Here is a 10,862-nt window from a genome sequence, read left to right as displayed (position 1 = left end):
CACTGAGAAACCGCAGCCGCTGTGAGCGATGGGGCAGTGAGAGAGGTTACAGTTCCGGTTGTTTGCAGAGGCGCAGGTGATTACGGATGGACGGTTCTAGCAGGGAAGAAAAGAGAAAACCCTCACTCAGTAAGGCAACCAGCCAAAGCCATATTAGCAGCAGTTCCTTGCATAATCACTTGAGACGTACAAACACTGAACCGAATCCCAGTAGCGAATAACCCATAAACTATGCAATTCAATAAAGCAGATTAAACCCCAAAATAGTCAGCTATTATTTGTCTGATTAAAAAACCCCACACTGCATTCCCATAATGGAAAAAAAGGCAGTATAAAAGCAAATCATTAAAAGCATTAAAGTGATTTTACAGCCACTGTTTCAACTTCACAGACATTACATATGCTGACAGAAAGTCCACACACTAAACACTTGTTTCGTTCTGTGGCCACATACCCTTGTGATCCCAGGACTCAGAAGGGCTTCACAAATTTCACAGGCGCTTGTTGTCTCAGTGTTAATCAAGCTTTAATGTTGTCATTTTTCATTCAGAAGTTAAGTTTTCCTAGCCTAACTCTGCATGCCATCCCTCAGCCACAACGCAGTGAGCTCATAAGATGTAAAATATGAAGAGCTTCTGAGTGAGTCTTGAGTGCAAATACTTTCCTGTTGTAACTAATCTGTCTTTCTAGCACTACTTAATAAAAATCATCCTTTTTCACTGTTAACACATGCCACTTCCCCAAAATGTCTATTCACAGAACCTTAATTCCACAATGCGTATGCTGTACAAAGCATAAACGTGAAATACCCTTCTTACAGTTGTTAACTATGTCAGTGTTGGAACTGCAATGCCCAACTTTCCCCAGGTGACTGAAGGGCAATTCAATTACACAGGTATTGGAATATTTCTGCTTTGCATCTTTGTTATATTTTATGATGTAAATTTTGCTATACTCGATCTAAGTTAATTGTTAAGTATCCAAAAGATTATCAGAATTGATGTAATTAACACAGCTCTAATTTCTTGTCCATTTTACAGACCTGTGCAGCAAACCCACAAAGCCCACCTCCATAGAAAGGAAGGAGTTTTCCTTGTTTAGTGGGTCTTTAGACAGAGCGAGAGCAAGACCAAAGCAGCAGAGATGAGCTTCCAAGGGGAGGTTTAACACTATTCAGACACAACAGGAATGCTGTTTACAACATACTGCATTGACAGCGAAGAAAGTAAATAAAGAAAAAAATGTAATTATTTTATTTTTTTCTGCAAGCAGTTCACATGTGGCTGCATTTATTTTCTTTTTTACGGAGGCCAAGATCTCGTGTGTCTGTGAAGCAGACTGAGAATTGTGTAAATACTTATCTCTTCCAAAGAGTATTTTAGACACGCAGGAGGTGGGAAGACAGAGATAATAAAAAAGCTTGTCTGGAGAATGCAGGTACCAAACCCAGAAAGGATGAGAGAAGCTGGGTAAGGCATCTTACAGAATCCCCTGATAAGGTGCTGTGCATACAGAGTGCACTGAGCAGAATACACATTTGTACGAAAAAACTAAGATAAGCTGAGAATTTAGTAACAGCAACTACAGCAGCTGAATAACCCTCCACTGCCTCAAATAAGCAGGTATTTTTTCCTCTTATTAGAAACAGAGTAAGATGAAATTCCATTCAATGCATGAAGGTTTAAAAAACCCAAACCAAAACAACAAATCATCAAACTAGGGTTTCTTATTTTCAATAGTTTATTTTGTGTGATTTCTACTCTGCTCTCAGCAAGGTCTTACCTCAACATCCTCTTTTCCCAAGAAAACAGATTGTAATCTAGCTCAAAATGTCAAAGGTAGCAAGAGAGGAATCTGGTAATGGGCAAGAGGATACGGCCGAAGTCAAACACGCCAAAAGAGAAGTGTGTGGCGTTAGCTGCTAAGCAGAGAGGCAGCAGTAATGCTATCAAAGGGCACGAGTGTCGTCAGTGGAAGCCTGTCCCTTCCTCCTCTGTCATCGCTGCATGCCGAGAGCAAAGAAGAGCCGTTCGGCACAGAACAATAACTCTGCAATCTCTGTGCCAAATGATGCAAGATATCAGCAACACTGATGTACAGCTAGGTGTTTCGGCACAGCACACAGCAGACGACTAGCCTACATAGCCAACCCCTGTGAAAATCTACAGGGTAGATGTAAAGAATATGGCTCCAGTGAAAAGCAGCTTTCATAAACTGCATATGAAAAACCCCAACCTCTGAAAAATCATCCACTCCTAAGTGTGTACCCTTTGCAGGGCATCACAGCAGGGAAGGGAGGAAGGAAGAGCTTGGGTACATGGGCCAGTCTAACTTCTCAATACTGCAGCTCATCACAACTCGGTTGTCTTGCTTTCTGTCTCTGCTTGTGAGAGGTGTAAGAGTGAGTCTGACATATAAGGAAACTGTTACTGTTAAACCTGTGTAACAGGGCTCATCTTCAGCCCTCCTGAAGGAAAACTAATACAGTGTGCAAGACAGCAAGCCAAAAACTGAACCGCCAGCCAAACCAAACCCAAACACCCCAGCATATAGAAATAAAGTATAAAAGAATGAAAAACCATTACTTAGTTTTGGGAAAAGTCATTACGTAGTAGTGGTGAAATGTTGCTCTAAACAACTCAAGGAATGCTTTTGGCTAGCTAAACCAAAGGTCATTCCAGCTTCTTTTGCCTGCAAAATTCTCTCCTTTATATCCCCTCTGTCCTGCTGCTCTTCTTCAGCAGTTCCGGCTGCAGAGATAGACAGAGGGGAGGGAAGCAGGCACCGATTGCCAAGAGAAGCACTGACGAATGCCCTCTTTACCTGCAATTTGCATCAGTTACTGCCTAGCAGGTGCTGGAGCTTGGCTCAACCGCAGACTTTGCACTCTCAGTTCAAACACATGCATTCACAAGCCTGGTAAAGCACCAGAAAAAGCAGGAAGGCCCAGAAGTCTGTGACAGGGACACTGAAACATCAGCCACGTTAAACACAATGAGCTGTGACATTCATTGTGCGTTTTTAAAATACATTTTGCCTGAAGAACAGCATCGCCTACCTATTGTAACTCACAATACGTTCTGCTTACGTCTGGGAAGTCCTCATTTTGTCTACAGCGAGGATTCCTACAACCACCCAGAGTTTCTTGTCCACCTAGAAGTCAGTACCTGCTGCCGTTCCACAGAAGTCAATGTAGGTGTGATGCCAACTGTTCGGGTTGCATCCATGCTGTTTTTGGTCAGTGCTAGAGGTTGATCCATGCTCAAGCTTGGGATTGAGGCATACATGTGATTGGCATGAAGGCTCATTGTTGGGGCAGCAGCCCTCTCTATTGGGCTCCGACTCCTCTCTCTGTGCTCCTTCCGATAATCTCCATTGGCGGTCTTGTTTCTGAAACATGAAAGAGAGGAAACAAGTCAAAGGACTTACTGTTGTTACAAGCTATAAGGAGATACGCAACATTAAATCCCTTTAAGAAACATGTGGCAATGCATTTTGCTTAGTTTGTAGGGAGGGGCGTAGAAGCCCTCAGTGAGATATCCCTGGTCTAGCCAGCCACCTCCCTGCAAAGATAAACCAATGATTTACAAGCTCTGGCATCCAACATTTTCCTTCAGCCTAGAATTTCTGCAGATACTTAACTAAATGCACTGAGTTAACATAACAACTCATCAAGCTTTGTTAAAATGGGACACATCCTCATTTAACATACTAGTAATCCACTCTCTCTCCCAACACTGCAATATTCTCTAAGCATTGCTAAAGCCCAAGAGAAGTTTATTTTACTCATAAGACATTGCTGATACCTGCAAAATGCAGTGAGTCAAGGCAGGAAGCAAAATTTTCAGAGCAGAAATTGATGGAAAAGCAAACTACCCTGCACTTATCTCGGAATCATTTCATTACAACTCTTCTTTAAAAGAGTAATTCCAAACTACTACTGAACAGTAAATCTCAGTAGATTACTCACATAATTAGCCTATCATTCACTGCTATTAAAATAGTACTGATTTTGTACTTATGTATATTTCAGCTTCCACACAGCAATATAATTGTCATTCACAGCAAACCAGTGACTCCAAGTGAAGGTACTTCATCTGAATGGTGAAGGCAGTCGTTCATTTTTAAGCATAACCTAGCAAATTAATATGCAGGGGCAATCTTTGAAAATGCTGATGGATATTACACAAAGAAAAGGAATAGAGAATGTTTTCTGTAGTATAAGAAACTAAGATGTACAAAGAGTATTCAATATATTGAAGTTACAACGCCAAAAAGCTACTGCCTATTTCAATGTCTGAGAAAGTCTCTCGAAAAAGGCTAACAGCTGAGGGGAGGGGGAAAAAAAAAAGTCCTGCCAAAGAGGAAAATAAGGAACCCCAAAGCTGATCAATGAGAACACTATAGAGAAACCTTGCAGGTTTAGATAAACGAAACAGTTACAGATTTATCTCAGGGTTATTTGTTGGTTTATGCTAGTTAAAAACAGACAGTAAGATTACTCTGCCTTGAAGTTGATTTCTCTGTGTCTGTGAAATCCAAACAGCTCACGCTCATCGTCCAATGCCACACTATTACCGCCCCTGTTCACGCACACGGGTCCCTTCAGCAGGGCAGGTTCGCTCAGCACCCCTAAGCCAGCGTGCCTCACAGAGAGACAAAAACCCCAATATAGGGTGCAGAGGTGCCCTGGACCTGCCCCAGGAGTCAGGGTGCTCGCTGTGTTGCACAGCAGTTGTTTTGAGACCACATAAGCTTAGCCTGAACAGCATCCCATGACAAGGGATTCCACTGTTTAAACAATGTATTTTGTAAAGTACCTTTTCTTCATGGGCTCTTTTTAACCTAAAATCTAATGGCTTGGTCTGCTACTGCATAGTATAAGGAGGGAGAGAAAGCCATTGCTCCCTGCTTATCATCTTCATGCCACTCCCGAGTTCATCGCTCTTCAACCACCTTTTTTCTCCAGGGTGAAGGAGGTTCCAAGCTATGGAACCTCCTGTTCCCATAGCTCTGTCATACTCTCGCATAAGAGCTAGACAAGCTATCATCTTTCTCAAGATGAGGGTCCAGATCTCTGCTGTATTCAGAACAAGAGCTTTGCTGAACCATCAAGTCTTCAGTGCTATTCCCCAGCCTGCTCAAGGGTCGCTTGGTTGTGAAAGTTAGAAATCTGCTCCTGCTGCCTGAATCAACTCATCTGTCGTGGTGCAAGCTGGGGTTAATAGGATACCAGGCAAGCAGCGCCTTGAGAAGCTCAGCACACGGCTTACTCTGTGCCAAATTCCCCTAGCATGCTTATGAGGGAACAACCAACAGAGTAACCCTTTGGATCCCACCTCCCCTTGTCCCTTTTAACTAATTACAAATCAGAAGTTGCAGATTAGCAGAATCACCATAAAAATCTAACCTTTAAGGTTTCACAGCTGCTGCTCAAGATGTTCTCTGAGAATCACGTGTTTCTTGAATCCTTTATAGGCCAGATTTTGACACACCGAAGCAGCACACAGACGGCCAGGAACACATTGTTACAGCGCTACATTTCCATCTTTTACCAGCTTTGGTACCATTTCAATTCACAAGCCCACTCCGCACTATCAGCAGGCAGAAGAAAGAGGCTTAGAATTGCATTGCTCTGAGCTCATGACTGATGCAAACGTGTGACTTAATGGCAGCACCACAAACTATATTTAAAGTACAGTAGCCTCATCTTGAATTACAGTACTGAAACAGCTACTGAACACAACAGACTAATACTTCACCACCCCTTCGGAAGCCAGTATAGAACTTCATAAATAGTTATGCCTCTGCAGGCTGTTTATGTAGCTGGACAATGGCCATGAGGTACCCTGGGAAACAGCACGCAAAACAACGTGGCTAAAATCAGAGCTCAAGTGATAAAGGCAATGCTGCATGGAGATGGCTCATTCTTCTTGCTGCAATGTAGTATCTTGGGTGGCTGCAAGCCAAAACCTTACTTTTCAGCTGAATATTATCCAGTCTACTACAATTTAAATAATCATTTGGAGGCTGCAAAACCACATAGAGCTCCAGTAGATTCCTACTTCTCACTCCCTCGAAGGAAAAAAAAAATCCCTGTTCAGAATGATTATATTTCGATTTAATAAGCACAAGCTGGTTTTCAAAGGCACAACTTTGTTTCCTCCACCAAAAGTACTTGTAAAATGAAACAAAAAATGTAGCTCCACCAGTTGTTTGAGATTTTTCTTAGAACTGGGATTTCAACAATTTAGCGCTGCATCTGCTGGGGGGTCAGGGCTCTGAAGTAACCAGTGATAAACAAACCTACTGAAATTCCCAAGCACCAGAAATTTTCCATTTTACACAACAGCACCTATTTCACTCATCCCCACTTTAAACAAAAAGCCACAACCTCAGTATTTGTGAACTAGCAGTTCTGCTGCAAGAAAAAATACACCCCAACCCCAGAAACTTTTCTGCAAAGATTTTTGGAAGAAGGAACCAGGGAATGGGATCAGTTTGAGGGCAGGAAACACAGCACAGTAGGCAGACCTTCCCTCAAGATACCTAAAATTACTGAGTTATCTCAGTAATCTCAGCAGACCACACCCTAGCCCTTTCTGTCAGCAAATAATTCCCTCTTCCCAAATTAGAACAACTCCTCTTCCGGCGGGCAGGGAACAGTTTATACTCCACTCCTTGGAAATCCTCTCCTCAATTCATCTACCTTCGACTACATAGTCTCAAGCAAAAAAAAAAAAAAAAAAAAAAATTAAGAACACCTCAAGCTTCCACTTCCACAGCAGGTATTACTTTTTCTGAGGCCAGATGAAAATTTTACAGCACCGTATAGAATAGTAACGTGATAGCTCTGCCCTTGTGAAAAAACACCAGCACTTCTGAGGCCCTCCTGTTTAAATATAAATAGCAAATCCTACAGACATCTGACTCCACTTGTAAAACAATTGTACATAAAAGTATTTATAGAGCATTCATCAATTTCATACTTATTTAATAATTTTAGTTTGGAATGTAACTTAAAAAAATATTTTCTGTTAGAAACTGATTGCTTTTTACTTTTTTTTTAAATTATTGAGAAGATCATTCTTGTTTTGAGATTAGATGCTTTGTCTGAAGGGTCAATCAAAACTGCATGTGTTTGAAGATAATTGTATTTCACTGTAGTGAATTAACTTAGAAATTTCACACAGGCTGAACAAGCAGAGAGATGCGTCTCGTAGTTAAAACGTAAGAGCAGAAAATTAGAAGGGTTTCTGACCATGTCTGAAAAATGATAATTTAAATAGTTTAAAAATATATGCTACAAATAAATCCAGCTGTCCAAACAGCTTTACCAACCCCCAACTCCACTTGGAGTTAGAAACCAGCGTATGTAAGCCTGGACTTCACCTTCAGTGGCAAACATGCCAGCGCACCTCCCCTGGCTTAGAGAACAGCACCTAACAGCGGGGAGAAGCCCAGCCAACAGCAGGCAGCGGAGGCTGTTACATCAGCCATACCCATCACCCTTACCGCCCCGCTAACAGAGGTATTCAACCTACTTGCACGTTTATTTTAGCAACATTATACACGAGTCCAACCTTAAATTCATTTCTCCAACACTTGAAAAACAGACAGTGTTTTCCATGTTTCTCCCCAGTGAATCATAACCCAGGCTCCAGCACTTACCAAGCATCATGTGCTCAGATGGATGTCATACCAAAACCACACACATCCTGAGCTGAAAGCCTGCTTCAGTTTGCTGCTAAATAGCGGCTGTTAATTGGAAGCAACGTTTCAGCCCTCCTCAGGAACCAGTTCAAAGGTAGCTAAAATGCATTGTTCTTGATTTTTTTGTTGTTGTTGTACAACCCTGAGACGCGGCTGTTCTGTTCGCTGGCAGAGAGTGGCAGTAATTCACACTCACCCTACAGGAACAGACTAGCTCTGCCAGCTGCTTAAGGAAAAAAAGAGGCCCACCGAAGGGGACGGTTTTGCTTGCACTCACTTCCAGCCTGCAGATCCTTCAGGAACAGATGCCAAAAGTATTACTGTACCTCCCAGTGAAGAAATCACAGACGTTTCACACTCCCTTTGGCAGAAACAGCGCTCTAACTAGAAATGGTTGTACTGAAGGAGCGTGTTTCACTTGCAGAAGGAACAAGTATCCCCTTACAGTGTTTTTCAATTATCATGTAAGAGGGTTTTCTTTATACAAACACAATGCGGTCTATTGCTCAGAAGTAAAATTTCATTTGTGTAACCTAATAGAAATTTTAATCTTAATATTGTCAGCATCATTATAATACTCATTTTCCAACATCCTTTACTGTATTTACTCGCAAACTCTCTTAAGTCTGAAAGAGGACAGCTGCTTCTGTTAAAGACTACTACAGGATTTACAGTACATCCACTGATATAAAATACCTTCTCCATGTGATGGGGATCATTTCCTGCAGAACTATCTACTTGCATACCTTAATTCTCTTACTGTGAGGTGGGAAAACAAGAATTTAAGGTGGTATTTCAAAATACAGTGATACATACCCTGAGAGAAAAATCCTAAACTTCCCTTACTCAGAGTTGTTCAAATAATCCAAATCCACTAAAAATTCCCAAACAAAACATGAAAGTGTTAGCAGTTTGCTCTTTCAGTGTCAGCCAATCATATAAAGTATTCATAACATGGAAAAATACCCCAAACAGCCCAATACACTCTTCAAACCACATCTACTTTGAATGGCTGCCACCTAAATACTTGACCCTTTCTCACCATTCTGAGAGCTTCATGCTCCCCTGTCACTCTGAGAAGCCTTTTCCCTGCACGGCTTAGTAGGCCATCCCCAAAAGCTTTCAAGCAGGCAACCTGAAACAGATTGCTTCGGTAAGAATCGCTTCCTCCTCAGAAGCCGGACATCTGATACGGCTTCCTGAGGAGGATAAAGAATGCCCCCCTTTTTGCCACTGCCGTGGTTTAACCATTATTTGTGCCGTATGCTCCCCCGCAGCAATCTTTTGGACAAACCGAAGATGGTGCTCAGGCCATCAGATGAGCCTGGCGACTCATCTTCCAGCAGCCCCTTTCCCGAGGCAGCACTGCAGCCGCTGTGTCTCCTGCCACGGTTCTGGAGGACTCCGGCACAGAGCCTGCTAGCCAGCTGGCTACAAAGCGGATCTTTAACCCCACTCTGCAGCCGGCGAATCCTCCACTTCTTCCCCAAACAAGCGTGGTTAACAAGGACAGAGGCAGGTGGCTAAGCCTTGACTTTCTGCCCCAGGCTAGAAACAGCCCAGCCAAGGCACCCAGGCTTTAAGCACTGCCTCAGAGCTCCTCCAGCCACCAATAATTAAACTTCACGCTTTTGTTTTTCTGAGTTTTTCAACTCCAGCATCAGGCCCAGTTTGGAGAACTGAGCATCGTAGTCACCCGAGTTCTTTCAGCGTCGGAAGTACGCGTGCATCAACGGGACGTACTTCCCCCTGCTCTCTCCCATCCTCTGTCATCAGAATTCTGCAGTTCCTTCCCTTAAAATTTCTTTTAAATGAACTTCTTTTTTCACCTTAGCACTACAGCCGATGGAAGGTCCTTTGAGATGGGAGTCAGAATAAAACCACTGAAAACATACTAACAAGGAATAGGATAATCCTACATACAAACAAACGTAGGTCAGACTTTCTGTATTTATCCTCACCAAAACAAGGTTTCCAGAGTAAAAACCTTGGACTAGATAGTTACTCACAAACATAACCAACCAGGAGAACAGATGTCACCGCAAAAGAAATTAATGATGAGCTGTGAAATACATAAAAGGATTGTCCTATTACTGCCTGCACCAAGCAAAAATATTCAGATACAGAAGAGCTTCCCTTCCTGAGGGCTTAATATTCACAAGTATGAAAGAATGCAAGAGAACCGCATGATGTAAGACCTTAGCCAAAAGCCAAACCCACGAAACTGAAATCTAAATCTAATGTACAGTAAAATCAATTAAAGCAATCTCAAACCCTACTTATTTTTCTCACAGGATTTTTTTTTTTTACTGTTTGGCCATCTTTTCCAACACTCAGAACAGTTAGAAGGCAGCACTGGTTGCTTCATAATGGCTATCATGCATTCCACACCTAAGTAAAACTCTGGGATTTATTAGATGAATAATGATGTCACTGCTGGAACACATGCACAAGCCAGAGATGATGACATTTACCTTACTTCAAAAGGTACAGACTGCAAGTTACCTGTAAAAAGTAAAAACCTGTAATTCAACCAAAAGAAAAAAAAAAAAGAGAGAGACAAAGAAATTCACCCAGGACCCTGCTCACTAATAACTGCTCTGCTCTTCTGCTGCCTGCTTGCTCAGCTCCAAACCTCCTATAGTTAAGGTTCTCAACTGGTGTGGAACACTTGATGGCTCACTTTAAAGTACCATCGTTTTTTGAAGAGGTTTCACGTGAGGCCATACCTGAGATGTAAGTAACAAAATTTTAACGTATCCTGAATAGCTGGAAAAATTCTGAAATGGTAAATGATCTCAAACATCCTGCTAAGGTAACTGCAAATACAAATCAGCCTGTTAGGCAAATAAAATAATTTTTTAAAAATCACTAACAGCCCAAAAAGTGGAGCTGGAACAATAGAAAGCTCCAACGTTTCAGTATTACCTCACTAACAACTGTCTGGGTATAACTGGGCACTGCAGTAACCGTTACAAGTTTCCTAAAATGCACCATGATTTCTGGAGCGTAAAACCATTTCACCCCTTCAAAGTTTTGTTAATCTATATCTAGGTGGAAACCAACAGCTGACTACAATTCCCACCAGCTCTGAGTTTTCAGTGAGTGAGGACAACAACTATTCAGCCTCCTGCCAACCTCTAGCCAAA

The 10,862-nt window shown here is 42.1% G+C and overlaps 1 protein-coding gene across 1 annotated transcript in view; it reads right to left on the bottom strand.

Annotated features, from left to right (window-relative positions):
* Nucleotides 1-3,390, bottom strand: part of VGLL4 (vestigial-like family member 4) — a gene marked incomplete at its 5' end in the record, with an annotated part of 7,203 nt that extends 3,813 nt beyond the window's left edge. The window contains 2 exons of the mRNA XM_010157658.1: nucleotides 1-96; nucleotides 3,168-3,390. The exon at nucleotides 1-96 is cut by the window's left edge and continues 40 nt beyond it. Of these exons, the coding sequence (XP_010155960.1) occupies nucleotides 1-96; nucleotides 3,168-3,390 (319 nt within the window). The remainder of the gene's footprint in view (nucleotides 97-3,167) is intronic.
* Between the last annotated feature and the right edge of the window lie 7,472 nt (nucleotides 3,391-10,862).

Source organism: Eurypyga helias, unplaced genomic scaffold (assembly GCF_000690775.1).
Source record: "Eurypyga helias isolate BGI_N326 unplaced genomic scaffold, ASM69077v1 scaffold17110, whole genome shotgun sequence".
Classification (NCBI taxonomy): domain Eukaryota; kingdom Metazoa; phylum Chordata; class Aves; order Eurypygiformes; family Eurypygidae; genus Eurypyga; species Eurypyga helias.
Note: the sequence above shows the minus strand (reverse complement) of the source record. Positions and strands in the feature narration are given on the sequence as shown.